Raw genomic sequence first — 16,351 nt, 5'->3', positions numbered from 1 at the left:
AAATAAAGGTTCTAAAATTCCATCGGAGTCGGTCTTTTACCCTCCGACTTCGCAGCCTTTTTCAGAGGTGCTCCGCACTTAAATTCTTGGGAGGAGGATATTTTCAATTTTCCGCAGTAGCGTAAAGAGACAGCAGATTATAGGGTTGACAAATTTTATGATGGCAAAATGTAACAAGGCAAAAAAAGAAGAAAAAAAAAAAAAACTCTCATTGTTGTTCCTTAGTTTTGTCCCCCCCCCCCTTGTTTTGGCAGTTTAAATTGCAGCAATACGTAAAAGTATGATCAATGATTTAAAATATATATAGATATATTAATATTATTAAGACGAGGAGGCGATTACTTTGAAAGCCCTGATTTACCGAATGAAATTACAAATTTTACCAATTTATAAAAATACGATCATGTACACATAACTACATCAAATGAGAAAGATACATAGCATCATTAAAAAGAGTGAAGCATATTTAAAAAAAAAAATCGCGAATAAAAAGGTTTGGGAGGTCACTGGGGCTTCCTATCAAGGTGCCTCTGAATGGAGTAGATCCTTCATTTATAATTTTTTAGTGGCGGAGGGGGAAATATACTCAAAGCATTTTATTTCGAGAACCAACAAAACCTACGCTCCGTTTTTGTAAAAACAGATTTCTCATGGCCAGGGCGGATTACCTCTTCCCCCTGGAATCAACACTTTTTATTGTTTGCTCTTTGATCTTGTAAGTAACAACCTGACTTACATATTAAAGAGTAAATATTTTTGACCACGATTTGTGTACAAAGGTCCCCAATAAGTTTTATGTTGATCTCTTCAAACGCCTTATTCGAAAATTTTGTCGTGACGATTTTTCAAAAATTGGGGATATAATTGCAAGTTTTAAATGCTTAAATGTCCCTTTTCATTAAATGAAGAGTTAATACAGTATTATGTTTCTTAATGTCCAATTTTGAGTTATTTGAAGCTAGTAGTCAAACGTTTCTTAACGATTGTTCGAATAATATAGCCATTTCCAAAAAAATTAGCTCACTCTTCAGTTTAATGGTAAAATCCCTTTCCTCAGCAACCCAGCAGTCATTTATTTTAATTTTAGTAAAATTTTACCTTCCTAAAACTTAGACAATGTTGTACAAAAAAACTTAGCAAATTCTTGCAAATGAGTTAGAAGTATTTATTTTTAAATAATTGTTTCCCTTATGTTTAAAAAAACTTTTGCATCTATTAATTTTTTCTTATTTTAATTGTTGCTCATTCTCATTTCTTAAGCTTTGTGTAATATATTTTTGTCATTGAAATCAACTGAATTGTTTACAGAATTAATAAAATGAAGATGAAATTTATGCCCTTATATATGTTTTTTCGTTTGAAAGTGCAATAAATTCATTCCAGATAGTTTGTTGTTCTAAGAAAAGTAATTTCAATAAAAAATGATTTTCCATCCAATTAATCAGTACATCACTAACTTTAACCTTTAAAAGTTATGATTAAAGTTCCCCTTTTCCCTAGGAACGAACTGAACATAAGCTGAGAACCCTGAAATGGATTCAAAAAATTTTTCTGATATTACCTGAATTAGGAATATCAGGACAACAATGATGGCTGCAATGGCCATTGTTTGGTAGAAAATGGATCGATAGATTCTCAATAATTAATCGAAGATGCCTTTTGCTGGGCTTAATTTATTAACTCAACTTTCAAGTATTTAAATCCCATTTACGAAATCTATCCTCCATATCTGTATTCAATTCATTTGAAACCGTTTCTTCAACCCAATTCAGGTATGAAATAAATATATCTTTGTGCAGAAATGTACAAGACAATTAAACAACGTTAAAACTTACAGATATGCAAAAAATAGCAGTTGCTCACATGCCACTTCATTTGTAATGAGAAAGGTGACATCGAAACTTTTGCAGGCCCTTTTTTGATTGCGGATTTGTGCATTTGAACGTTATTGAATCACCTTTTATAATCTTTGGTATGTTGAGATATTGCGATACAGTAACTAAGTATAGTGGAAAAGCATTTATTTTTCAAGAGCCGTAATTTTTACGAGAAAGAAGATATCAGTGATTTCGTGAATTTTTTAAGAACAGAACCAAAATCTGATTATGTATTTAAAGCTGAAATATTTCGCGATGACGATGGACTCACGAAAATAAGTTCTTTTACAGAAATCAATTTGCAGCAATTCTGTTAATGAGCGCGACTAAGGAGTGGGCAACCACAGGATTACTCTTTAGTTTCCTTTTGGGAATCTTATCTAAGAGCATTATTACGTATTGCCCAATTCATCTAAAAAAGATTTAGTCTTTTTTATTTATGTATTTTTTCCAATTTTTTCTCACATACTTTTGTTTCTTTTCTTTTTCCTCGAAAATTTGGAACACAACTTTTCAATCTCTGTGATGGCAAGTTGGTATGACTTCTTTAATCGTAAAATGAACTGTCTCCAAAACTATCCGCAAATATTTGAGGCACAGGAAATTTGAATACTGCTACTCTTTCCAATTTTTTAAAGGCACATTAAATCGCTTCATTAATAAATAAAACTTAAATTTGTACTTGAAATGGATGGAAGGTATGTATTTGTGCGTTACATTTTTAGAGATAAGTTTAAGTATTTTCAAAAAATAAAATAAATGCAATCAAATACTGATTCGACACAAATGAACCTGATTAAAAATGCTTTATTTGTAATAGGGAATGTAATTTAAACTTTTACTGAGTGATGAAATTAATATACACAGTTGGTCCAAAAACCAAAACATTTAAGGCACAAAAGGGTTCTAAACCCCACGAATTTTACACAATACAGTCTTCCATTTTGTGATCTAACACATATATAATTAATTCTTTTTCTAATGAGTATAGTCAACTTATGCAATGAATATATTTAATTTATGCTTATATATATATTAAAATAAAATATAAAATATATTTTGATTTTTAAAACTCACAATTTCCGATATAAAATAAACATCTGGATTTTTTTTCAAATAAATAAAATTTCACACATTAAAATAAAAATTTTTACATATTAAATGAATGATTTAACAATATTCATTTAATTTACGGATAAATTTAATTTACAATCACAATTTAACAATATAATTTGTTCCAATTATATATTTTTGATTCTATAAATTCTTTAATTATTGCACATTCAATTTTTAAAATAATTAACATAATTCTGGTAGGAAGACTACAAATTTGTATAATACAGCAATAATTACAAAGATACATTTTTCACACATAGATCATATGTATAACTTTCAAGTGCTTCAATAAAAGTTTGAACAATTATTCTATGTATCGAAAGAGAAATAGTTATAAAGTTGCAATATTTGAACTATTCAAAAAACACTTCACAATTCACTACTGTACAAAGTACATCATACATAGTTTCGACTGGTGGTACTTATCAAAAAGATTAGCATATACATCTTCGTAGATTTAAATTGTGCGATTGGACAATTTTTTAAATTAAAAATGTAATTATCAAAAGTCTAGATTTCGTATTTCGAGTAGCAAACACTAGCGATTCTGTTATTTGAAGAAAATGCTGATCCATAAATTTAAAAGTAAAAAATATATGTATATATAGTGGAGTAACTTACCCACAATAGCTACTAGTAGTTTAGTTTAAATAAATAAATTATATATAAATATATGATACAATGAAAAAACACAAATGTTATAAAGTATGTGTGACTAAATATAGCACATAACTGGTGCACATTAGGACGTCCAAAACTGATCAAACTAAAAGCATGAAGTCCAAGCATTAAATATTTCCAAAACAATGAGTTAAGGCGTTTGTACATATGAAGCGGTAAAAAAATCTGGCACTTTTTTATTTTGGGACACCCGCTGAGCTCAATTCAAAAAGTACTAAAACATCGCCAAAAAGCAAATAAGCCGATCACTAAAAGCACCATTTTAATTCTAATACTATCTGTAGTTATTTAAATTAAACTTTTATGTAACACAACATGAATTACTTTACAAATGCAAAAATAAATACAAGCTACAGTTGAAGAATAAAAATGCAACTGGATAGGATTTAAAAAATCACATTGCAATAAAAATAAACTGGTCCCTGCTATCTTCAAAGACACAAGCAATAATATAAGACATTCTTATGGTAGTTAAGGCACATAAAAGGTTCTCACACTGTTTATATCACAAATATACAATGAAAATTTATCACTTTTAACAGGGAAAAAAAACGAAAGATAATTCAAATATATTTTAAGTATAGGTTGTTTTAGCACATAAAAATTTGAGGAGCTTAAAAACTTCTTTTCCCATGCATTTAAATGCTAACTTGCATAAATAAAAACAAGACTACAAAAATATGAACAATTTGCGACAAGACATTGCATATACAACACAAACAATTAGCCAAAGAAGCAATAATGATTAACATTTAGATGATAATTATAAATTACTGATAGCTTCCAACCGACCTGGGTAAGGAAAATAAATATGCTTCCTCTTAATGCCCATGCAAAAATTAACATCTAGTGCTTAAAAAATGAAAGGACTTTTTTCACACAGGCACTTGCACTCCAAGTATAAGCAATCAATCGGGGAATATACAATGTATCAAGAGATGAAAGATTAAACATGAAAAGATAAATATATAAGTTAATAATTTACATTTCATAAAGCTTAAAAATATTCACATCATTAGATAAAATATTTCCACAGGCGAAACAAACCAAACTTCATATCCAGTATGTAAATTTGGGAAAGATTTTGATGTTTTGTCTCTTTCACAAGTCTGTTTGACTTAAGTCTTTTCAAAACCTTACAACAAGGAACAAAAAAAATCTTGACAGTAGCACTTCTTTTCCACCACTGTATCAAGCACTACCGTGAGATATTTTGCTGAAAATGGGGAGTCTGATAAGATTATTTCTGTTCATGTCAGCATCGGAATTAGTCGATTCCGGCAGCGATTCTGTAGTGTTGTCATCTGGCAGACGATTCATGTTATCAATTTCGGACACGAGTAAATCAATTGTAGACAACACATTGTCATCGGACGAGTAACCCTGTTGTTGAGAGTAAAACTCTTGTTGTGGAATAAGAGCAGGTATCGTGGATAACGGTTTCAGCGGGGTGTAATCTGGACCAAAGAAGAATCCGTTGCTCACGACCGGTGGTGCTGTTTGGGGCGCTTGAGGCGGAGAATATAAAGCATGGTCGTCCCCGAAAAAGCCACCCAAAGAAGATGTTGGCGACCCACTACCTGAACTGCTTGTTGGAGATAAATCGCCAGCAGAACCCAAACTGAAGCACAGTTCAAGATCTTTTGTACTTATGTGAGAAGACAGATTGGCGTTGCCATTCACAGCAATGCTGTTGCTGGTTTGCAAATTATTCAACAGGCACTTTTTCGAGTCGTCACTGTTGTGGATAAAATGACACCGGGGACCGTACGGGCAAAAGCCTGTACTGTGAAATGTGCGGCAAAGTTCCGTTTTGTACTTAGGATGGCGTGTTAATGTCCTCAACTCTGCAATGCCATGGGCAAACTGGCACTTGTCTCCGTATTTACACGTACCATTTTCTTCGAATGGGCGACAGAGCTCTGTTTTGTATCGACTGGAATTCGGTTGTGCAGGCCTGAGGTTCTGTGTTTTGTCAACTGGTTCGCTGATACTTCTGTCGAGTTTTCGATGTTCTCGCGTGGCTGCTTTTAAGTGGGAAGCTGCGTTACAGTTGGCGACGCTGTTGCTGGCTGTCAACGGGGCATGTTGCTTCGTCGATGACTTAACTGCTTGGAAATTCGGTAGTGTGTTTAGTGCGGGAACTGTAGACCCCTGACTGGCAACAGGAATGTTGATTAAGGAGGACGCTGTGTAAGTGCTCAACAGCTGCGTGCTCAACTGCCTTTCGAGTACAAGCGACATATGCTGCCTTAGGTCTGTAGAAGCTCGCTGTGATTGAAGACCCTAAGAGTAAACAAAAAAAAAAGTGTAAACATAAGACTAAAATTAAATTAATAAAATCCGTTAGCAAAGCAATAAAAAAGAACGGTCCGGTGAAGTGGAATGGGTGTATGGGGGCGAAATGGGTTGTTAGTTGTTTCCTGGTTCAAGAAAATCAAAAGGCGCTCGAGTCTATGCAGAGTAGAGCACTCCAAATCACAGTTGCAGTTTTGGGAATATTCTAACGGCGAACGCTTGGCACTAACGCAACCAGAGCTTACCATCTGGGGGAAGGGGGGTGCTAATAGCAGTCTTCACCTGAAAAAAACCAAGGGTGCCCACGAGGGGAGAGATCAGTGGTGTAGACTACGCCATTGAACTTAAGGGGGCTGTTTTAAGGGTTATTTTTTCTATTTTTAGAAGAATCTCAACATGTTTGTGTGTGTGTGTGTGGGGGGGGGGGGGTTGTGTAGCATTTCAGGGTGGTGGATGCACCCAGGTACAAACTACCATATTAGGATTGGCAATAGTGAAAAAACGTTGAACCTCCCCCCCTCCCTCCGTGCAGCCCTGCTGCTATCATTATACGCATATTAACCGAGAGACGCATGAACTCTTATCAAGGGGGTGTCCACAAATGATGCCACATTTTCTTCAGCTTTTTTGACCTCTCCTTCACCCTTTGTCACCAAGTTTCTCACTTCATCATGCTCCCCCCCCCCGTTCGTTTTTTATTAGCTGTTCTCATAAAAAATGCTTGATGTCACAACGATTTGTGGATTAAAAGCAACTCGAGGAGGGTAATATAACGGGTTACAACTGTAATGGTTAGACCGCGGGACCATCTGTATTCTAAAATAGACTTAAAAATAGGTATCAAAAACCAAATTCGAACAGAAACATATAAATCATTCATATTTTGTTTCATGCTTAATTTTTCTTACACAAAAAAAAGGTTTTCTTATGAGGAGTTGTCTCTATGAATGATATCACGCTTCTTTTCAACATTTTTGACCCTATCCTCAGTTATCATAAAGTACGAACCCCCCCCCCCAAACCTTTGTCACGTGTCAGGTTATTTTCATAAACATATTCTTATCAAAAATAAAAATGCGAGACGTCAATTCTTCTTACCCCTCCCCCTTCGTCACAATTTTACAACCCCCACCTACTCAAAGCGTGACATCATTTGTAAACAGCTCATGAAGTTTAAAAAAAAAAGACTGCGAGATTTGCTAAAAGAACTAAAAATTACATACAGTGTCTCCCAAAAGTGTTCGTACACCTTGAAATTTTGTAGTAAAACCAAAATAACGCAAAACTGAATTTGAAGTCCAATTTTTTTTTTTTTTTTTCACACCATTCCTATGCCATTCTGAATAAAACCCAGTAGGTTTTTTCCAAAATATTGCCAGATTTTATTTTTAAAATTTGTCAAAAAATGAAGAGACGGAGAAAAAATACGCCACAAAAGTCATCGTACACTCAAATTTTTTTGAATAAATTCATGATTAAAACTATCATATGTCATTTTTTTTATTATTTTTGCATTGTGTTGACTCTTTAAAGTCATTTGGCTTTAATTTTTTGTTTATTTATTCCTTAATATTGTGTTTTATTACTTTAAAATGACTGGTATTTGAAAAACACCACAAACATCATTCGAAATTTGAATTGTTTCCTCACAGTAGTGGTAAATTGGTTTGAAATGTCTCGAAATTAGGTAATTTATACCATTCTATAGTGAAGTGCTTGATAAAATGCTTTAAAGACAAGAATCGGATCGAAAACACGGCAAGAAAAGGTCAACTGGCAAAGTTAACAATGCGTGATCGGAGGTTTACAGTTAAAAAAAATTATGAAAAATACACATTTGAGTGCTGAAAAAATTTCTGCAGAATTGAACGAAACATTTTACGTTTAGTTTTTCACCTAAAATTGTTCGCCAAGTTCTCTGATTAGCTGAATTAAATGGGACCTCTTCCTGCAGAATTTTTTTTTGTTCGTGCGAATAACAGTAAGCTTGCGCTTTCTGTCGCAAAATCAATGATAAATAAGCTCAAAACGTTTTGGAACAACGTCTTACTTATAAATGAAAATAAATTCAACATTTTGGGTTAAATTGTTGTATAATTGTAAATAGAAGAAAAAATGAGGAATTGAATCTGAAGAACTTAGTTGGATCAGTTAATCAGGACGGTGAAGGTGTTTTAGTGTGAGGGTGCATTACAGCATCAGGACTTGGAAATTTGGAATTTTTTTTTATTAAATAATGAATCATGCTGTTCATTTAAATATTTTTAAAAAACAATTTTAAACTATTAGCCCAAAATTTGGTAATCGGAAACAACTTTGTTTTTTATCGAGATAACGATAAGAAGCACACGTTTGCGTTTGGTGCCTCAAAAATTGTCCTTAAGCTTAGAAATACCCCCCTCAATCTCCAGATTTGAACTTAATGTAACATATTTAGAGATATATGGGGGCTAGATTACGAAAATACGGCTTTGAAACGAAAATAGAGCTAGAAACAGTAAGACTCAAGCTGTGGTTGAACACTTACTCAGAAATTACGCAAAAAAAAGAAAAAACAATGAAATCTATTCCCAAACGTTTAAAAGCTATTGTTGATACTGCATGATGTTCTACTAAATAATAACTGTGTAAATAGTTAGATTATTTACTACTTTTTTTGACCTATTTTTCAAAGTGTACGAAGACTTTTGTGAGATAAAATTTCCGGCAATTTTTGGTTTTTGATTTTTTTAAAATTATGTTTTAATGTTTTATTAAAAATTTTCATGTAGTTTTGTTAAATATAAATCATAGATCTTATAATAAATTACCTATTCCGAAATATGAATTCTAACCAATGGATAATGGCCTATTTCATTGAAAGTCGTAGGTGTACGAACACTTTTGGGAGCCACTGTACAATACGAAAACGATTTTTACAGTAATGCAACAAGAATGTTGCGTCATTTTGATACTAAGTCAGCAATTACGAGAAACCCAAAAAATAAATAAGTTCATCAAAATCCCCGCCGGCATTAACTTCTCTAGACCTAGTGCCAGCAGACACTTCTTTTGTGTCGGAAGTTGCGATTCCGTAATGGCGGCATTAAAAAGAACACAAGAAAAAGTAAAAGGGAATTTTCATGATGGGAAGAAAAAGAAAATGAAGGTCAAGGTTGAAGGCGTCGCTGAAGAAAAACACAGAATGGAACGGCGGCGCGGCGGTAGTTAGCAAAGCTGTGCGGCAGAGAATGAAATTAAATTACTAAAAACCGAAAGATAGCTTTTTGCTGATTTCTGTAAAAACCAGGCTTTAATCTTCGCGAGCCCGCCGTAATGAAGAAAATTATAGCTTTGTGAAACATTTTTTCTTTCAACTTTAGGTTATATTCTTGTAAAAATCGCGGAATTTTCAGACCTGAACTGAAGTTTTGGGGAGGGCGGGAATGGGGTCATTTCCGAAATTTTAAAAGTTTTTTTTTTGAAAGAGCATGCTTTAAAACATTGGATTTGACCATTTTTAAATATTTTGACAAAGTTTAACATTTTTAAACAATTATTTTAATTGATGCGCTGATTCAATTTATTTTTTTATTATCACAAGTGATAAAATGTCATATGCAATTGGCGCAATATCTAATTCACTTCTTTACTGGCATGTAGTGGTAACGATATGGTTGATAGCAAGCGTAGAGCGCAATATTTAATTTGCTTCTGAATTCTCATAACCTGGAAAACGCGGTAGACAGCAAGCGTAAGCGTTGTGATGTCATAAAGACCACGTCTTATTTGAAAAAATCGGACATTTTACAAAACTAATTAAAACTAAACGATTTTTTCCTCGCTCCATGTTATCAAAGAGTGCTTTCAGGCTTTGGAGAGGGGGGGATGTAGCTCTGATGTTCACAGTTCAATAATAATTAGCTTAACTACAGACTAACAATAAAAAAAAGATGAACTCTGAAAACTAAATTTTCATCAACGAATTTCTCGGCGAAATTTACTCTCCATAAAAAAGAATACATAGAGTTCTCGAAACATTATCACGAGAAACAAAGAGTCGAATTTTCGAGACCATTCATATAAAATGTGTTAAAAAGGAAAAAGCGGATTCCATACGAAGTCTTACGTCATTTAAAATTTCCGATTGCTAAAGTTCTACCAAGAGATAATTTCATTTGTTATTCTTAACTAAAATTTCTTGGCAATACTCGCTGCTAACGAAAATTGTATAAGTCACGATACAGCTTCAGCTATATTTACATAAAATAAATACAATAATTAATGGACATTTTATTAGGGTTACATACACCCATCTTATCACCCACGTTAAAAAAAAAAATAAATGAATTTCTTTAATCACCTCACCAGTAAACGGTTAATTTAAAAAAAAACTGCTTTGGTTGCTTGGTGACAGTGCTGTTATTGGGGGAGGGGGGGGGGGGTTAAGAAGAACGTACCATGAGGTTTGGAGGAACTTACAAAAAGAAAAGTCAAGTTTCAATGTCCTCCCTATTTTCTACAGAATCCTTCTAAACGTCTAGTTTTTTTGATGTTATCCACAAAGGTTTTCAGTTTCATTTAGTATTTCGTTAATGGTGATTGGGGGCAAGGGTGTGCACGGGGGGGGGGGGAGGAAGGGACACCTGTTGGCCCGGGCCCGAGCCTGAAGGGGGCCCAATATTTTCAGAACTAGGCCTGAAATATAAGGGTAAAACAATATGGATGGGGCCCGGAAAAGTAATTTTTGACGGGTCCTAAAATTTTTGCGCATGCGCCCTGATTGTGGGACGTTAAATACTCTCCTCGAAGTCACTAAGTCCACCAAGTGAAACGATACCCTCCGGGGTGCTGGACCAGGGGATTGCTCGGTTTCTGGTCCGGATTAAAAAAAAAAAAATTCAGCTGTTTCCCGCTCCCATCTAACTGGTTTTAGCACAAGCAGCGGTAGGTACAGGGGACCCTGGAGTGAAAAGTTTCATTTATTTCATACTTTTTATGCATAGTATCTTTAAAACGTTACTGTTATTACCCGTAATGAACTTTGTAAAAAAACTTATTTTCACGAGTCGTAATTTTTGCGGAAATAATTACATCTGTGATTTCGTGATCTGGAAATTCCGCTAATTTTATTGTAACAGAACCGAAAGTTGCTTGCATATATAAAATTGAAAAATTTCGCATTTTCGCCAGAACATCGAACTTACGAAAATCGCGAAAATAAATACTTTTATAGTATAGCACTACACATTATAAGGGGAGCACTAGCGAGCCTGAATTATGAGGGACATACTTGGTTATAATAATCTGTATGAGGGTTTTGGTGGGAATTGACTTCCCACACAGTTCCCTTCAAAGCAGGGTTAATATATATATTTTTTTAAATCAAAAAAGTCGGATTTTTTAAAATTTGAATCAAATTTTTTTTCTTATTCAAATCAATTTTTTTTTTTGAAATCTTCAGAAATTTGTAGATATTTACTTTGCATGAACAATCATAACATAATTCATATAATTTCGATTAGCTATTTTCATTGCATTATTCAAATTAAACGTTTACCCCCTCCCCCTTCCCAGCTACAACCACAATCCTCCACCTATAATTTTAGGAAACAGTGGTACCCACTATTTCCTAGAATTATAATTCTCGTATGTTTTAGAACAAAAATTCTTAAAATTAGGCAGTTTTCTATATGTTTTTCAGCTTAAAGTCAAGAAATGGATTCAATTGTTCAGTTGGAGTGAAGAAGGCAAAAAACCTTAATAATAAAGCAATCTGAACTAATTAATCCATTCAGCTCAGCTTAAAATTAGGATATGTTCTATATGTATATATATTCAGTTCTCTATGTATGTATATTCAGTTCTCTATGTATGTATATTCAATAAGTTTTTAAGATTTATAAATATGTTAGGTTTAGATAAGATGTGATTTTGTTTCATGTTTTACTAAAAGATAAGGTTTTCCATCATCATGCACATTTTTAATGTAAAATAATAAATGTAGAACAATTACTTTTCTTAACAATATTAGTCATGATATAAGAAAAACTGCAATTTTTTATTTTGTTCTGAACTAATTTTGGAGCAAAGCAATATTGCAAGATTCTGAAAATCTGTTACACACACAGAAACAGGGATCTATGTAGTTTTGTCAGTTGAAGTTAAGATATATAAGGCAGTATAGTTACATTTAGATTCAACCATTCTAAAAATGCAGAATTAAAAAATAATCACTTGATTTAAATCAACAATTTTTTTAAAATCACTTGATTTAAATCATAATTTTAATCAAGCTGATTTAAATCAATGAACCCTGCTTCAAAGGAGAACATGTAAGGCAGTGAGAAGCAAAGGGATGTGACATTTTCAAATTTCGAGTAAAACGAATATAAAAATAACGTTCTAGGTTGGATTTCATTGATTCCCCCCCCCCCTAAATCATCGTATACAGCAGCACCTACAGGGCTACTAGTACCATCTCTTGCCCCAAGATAGAGGAGGGGCGGGGTTCCCCTACCATTTGTGCTGGTTATCTCCAAATTTTTTATTTTGCCACTTACATTCCTTTGCTTCTCACTATCTCATGTCATCACTTATAAACAGTGGTGCCCCCCCCCCCCACCTGATTTTTCTCAACCCTCTTTTCCTTTTTAGCTCTATTTTTTTATTTGTTTATTTATTTTTAATTACTATCATTATTATTTTATCAGAATGAATAAATGAATTAAAATATAAACAGAAATAATGAATAATATAAATAAATTTAAATAAATAAATAAAAAATCTCCCCCAAAATTTTGAAGGCACAACTTGCACCATTATACCCCTATGTGAGCACCACTCCTTACAAATGCAAAAAGAAAAAAAAATGGATAGTTAATTGATCAAATTTTTAAAGCTCAGTGTTTGTTCCAGAATAGCAAAACAAGTAATATAAGCTTATAAATACAAAACATACTCCGGAAAAACAGATAATCTTAGAATCAAACCACAACGACCAACATTACACATTCTTTACGGTGAAGGAAAACTTGTAAGTTTTCCCTAAAAGTAGATATCAATCAGTCTGAAGAATAGTGAAAAGTAATTGTACAGAATTGCCATTTGAAGAGAATTAACTGCACGTACGCGGTCTACATATGATTTGTCAGACTTGCGGAAGCAGGAAAATTCGAATTGTCAAGGTCGAACTTCGTGCAACATCAGCAGGTACATAGAAACCATCTCACTGAAAGCACTGTGGAGAGCATTTTTCGTTCGATCAGAATGAAAAACGAAGTGTTACATTTTGTTGGTTAAAAATGCAAAAATACTTCTCCAATTAATACACAAAATTTTTACCAGATAATTTACAGAATTGAAGAAACGCATCGTATTTTTGGATACATTTGCAAATGTAACAAATATGTAAACATGAAATTTTCAGAAACAACTACATTTGTGTTGTAATGAAGTTTTATGTCGGCTAATGTACAAAAACCAAATAAAAGTAGGGCCTCGGGGGTGTACCTTCCGAAAATTTTCAAATTTGTAGTTTTAAAAATGCATTTTAGCTTCATATTTTTCAAAAACTTGCAATTCTACTTAGGGTGTCACCCTCCAGCCGGGTGACACGCGCGGTGAACCCCCCCCCCCCCCCGTAGTGAAGCCACTCAGAGCTCACATTATGACAATTTTAGTGTACATTACTAGGATTAAGTCTACAATCTACAGGTATAAACGGGACTTAATTTCTACTCAAAGAAATGCAAGAGCCCTACTTAGTCTACACAACATATTTTTAGGCGTAAATCGCCGTAATTTAGCATAAAATTTTAAAATTTGCATAAAATTGAAAAATGCAGGAGCTCAGTTTTTTTCTTTCTTTCTTTCTTCTTTTGGGTGCTTAATTGCACAGGTTTATCTTGATGAGGACTACAATCTCAGTGCTTTGCTTCCCTTACGCATGATATATTTTTTATTACATATATAAACAACACATGAAAGAATTTACATCACAAAGAAGGGAAAGTACAACCGGAGCGAGGGTGGGAGTCGAGCCCACCGCCTCAAGTGTGCCAACGTCAAGCAGTCACTTAGACCGCTTGGGCACTGAGGCCCCTAGGAGCTCAGTTCCCTTGAGTTCCTATGCAAATTAGGCCCTGGGTTCAGTAGTTTTTTTTTATACGTCACACCTATTTAAACAACACAAGGATTCTCTTGCGTAGTAGGTACTGGTAGGGGAGGAAGCAACTTTTACCTCGGCATCACTTTGTCTTTATCGGGCCCAAAATCTGCACTTACAATTACTATATAGTGCAGGGGGTTCTCAAACTGGGTGCCGTAAGAGGTGAGGGGTGCCGCGAAGCGTCAGTGGTGTGGTATCAATATATATGTAAGGTGAGTGCGACAAATAATGCCTGGTTGACAAGTAAGGAAATCCTCTATTTGTTGACATAGTTTATAGTATGACAAAAATTCACTAGATCCTAAATCATAGTCATCAAAAAGACTAACTGATGATAAAGCGTATCAACAAACCATTTTTAACTGTCAGGCAACAGTAGAGCAAAATCTGTTGCAGAAGAGTAATGTCAAAACCAACTCTAATTTTGAGGTAAATTTGTATCTACATATTTCCCTGAAGTTTATCAAGAACAAAAAAAGTACACTGATCTTGAAACCTAAATTATGTAGTTGACAAATTCAAAAAGAAGAACAGGGTGGCGACAGGAACTGTGAAAAAAAGTTCCCTGACTTTTCCCTGATTTCCCTGATTAAGTTCAAGAAATTTCCCTGATTTACGTTTCCAATGATAATGGTTTTCTTTCTTTGCTCTACTTGAAATCCATTGCATGTTTGTATAAAATGCAGTATTTTAAAAGTTTTAAGTTGTGTAAAGTTGTTGAACTAAAGATACATTTTAAAAAAGATGCTACCTTTTTAATAAAATGGTTATAGAAAAAACATATCAAGTAAATTTTTTTGGGGAAAAAGACCTACAAAACAGTAAATTAAATTTTTCTACATGGAAAGATTATAGAAAATTAAAAAAAAAAAACTTTACTTCCAGAAACCACTTAGCATAAGAATTTTAAGCAACTATTAAAATCACTCTTAAGAACATATGTGTATTTATGATAGAACTAAAAAGTAATTGAAATTATTTTGAACTAAATTTTCAAACAGTATAATAATTGTTGCAAGAATAACAAGTAATAGTGAAAGAATAGAAGTAATGTAGTTATTCTTATATAACTAATTGACATATTTATGCAAAACAGATGAAACTATTTGACATCCATTCATAGGGAGCTTTTCTCTAATCAAGAATATAGGTTTTAATGTATGAATACAGCATTTTAACAATAAAAAAAATAAAGATATTTACTTAAGTACACAAGTTAACTCTATTTCAAATGAATTCAGTATGTAACGAACAAAAAATCTTAGATTGCTTTTGCAACAAACAACTTTGAAATGCAAGAGAAAAAAAAAACAATTAGTTAATTTCAAAATATATAAAAGAAGAATACAACTTGGTTGTAAAATAAAAGAATCACTTAAGTCGGAAGAAAAGAAAACCTCTATAATCTGCGGTGACAACAAATAGTATAACGGCAAAAAACAAAGTTTTTTAAATTGAATGTTCAATTTTAGCAATTAAATTAAAAATGCGAAGAAGTAATAACTTTTAAGCTTTATAGTATTAATTCAAAAACCAAAGATTTCTTCTTGAAATCGTGATTACTGTACGCTAATCACTTCGAGTCATTGGAATAAAGGCAAAGGAGCTAAGGCATTAATGAAGGCTTCCTCTTTGCCTGTATGGTTGTTTATTTTACGTAGCATTGAAAGCGTAAAAGGAAATTTCAAGCTAGGTAAAAAAATAAACAACCTAACAGACACAGAAACAATCTTAGGAAGTTCATCCTGTGGTTAATAAGTAAGATTCAATACTTTGACGATGAGGAAAAAAGATGCACAAATATATGCGGCAGTGTATAATCGCACCTCATTAATTTTACTTTTTGAGCAGATAATTGGCGGAAAATGCGTAGGGAATTAGACTACTTAATTTTAAAAAGCAAAAAAAAAATTTTTTTTCTTCATAAAATCAATTTTCCCTGATTTTTTGTTATTTTTTCAAAATTCCCTGATATTTCCCTGATTTTTCCCTGATTAATAAAGTTCCCTGACTTTTCCCTGATCTCCCTGATTTCCCTGATCTGTCGCCACCCTGAAGAATGTCATTGTGTGTCATCATTTCCCCCCGAATTTGATAACCTAGAAAAGTCGATTGTAGTACGGTAGGATCATAGTTCGCCTTATTAACACTTTTCCTTATAATATAACACCGGAATATGTGGGATGACGATATGTGCTGCACAGTGCACATACTATGCGCAGGTGTGGGG

General features: G+C 33.4%; 1 protein-coding gene across 2 annotated transcripts in view; it reads right to left on the bottom strand.

Annotated features, from left to right (window-relative positions):
- Positions 1-2,666: 2,666 nt before the first annotated feature.
- The window catches only part of LOC129222786 (mRNA decay activator protein ZFP36L2-A-like), a 39,810-nt gene continuing 26,125 nt past the window's right edge, over positions 2,667-16,351 (bottom strand). For both annotated transcript variants that reach the window (XM_054857330.1, XM_054857332.1), the window contains exon 2: positions 2,667-5,960. In XM_054857330.1, coding sequence (XP_054713305.1) covers positions 4,866-5,960 — 1,095 coding nt within the window. In that variant the 3' untranslated portion in view covers positions 2,667-4,865. The remainder of the gene's footprint in view (positions 5,961-16,351) is intronic.

The sequence above is a fragment of the Uloborus diversus genome, chromosome 5 (genome assembly GCF_026930045.1).
Source record: "Uloborus diversus isolate 005 chromosome 5, Udiv.v.3.1, whole genome shotgun sequence".
Lineage (NCBI taxonomy): Eukaryota > Metazoa > Arthropoda > Arachnida > Araneae > Uloboridae > Uloborus > Uloborus diversus.
The sequence above is the reverse complement of the archived record's forward strand: the minus strand, read 5'-3'. Positions and strand labels throughout refer to the sequence as shown.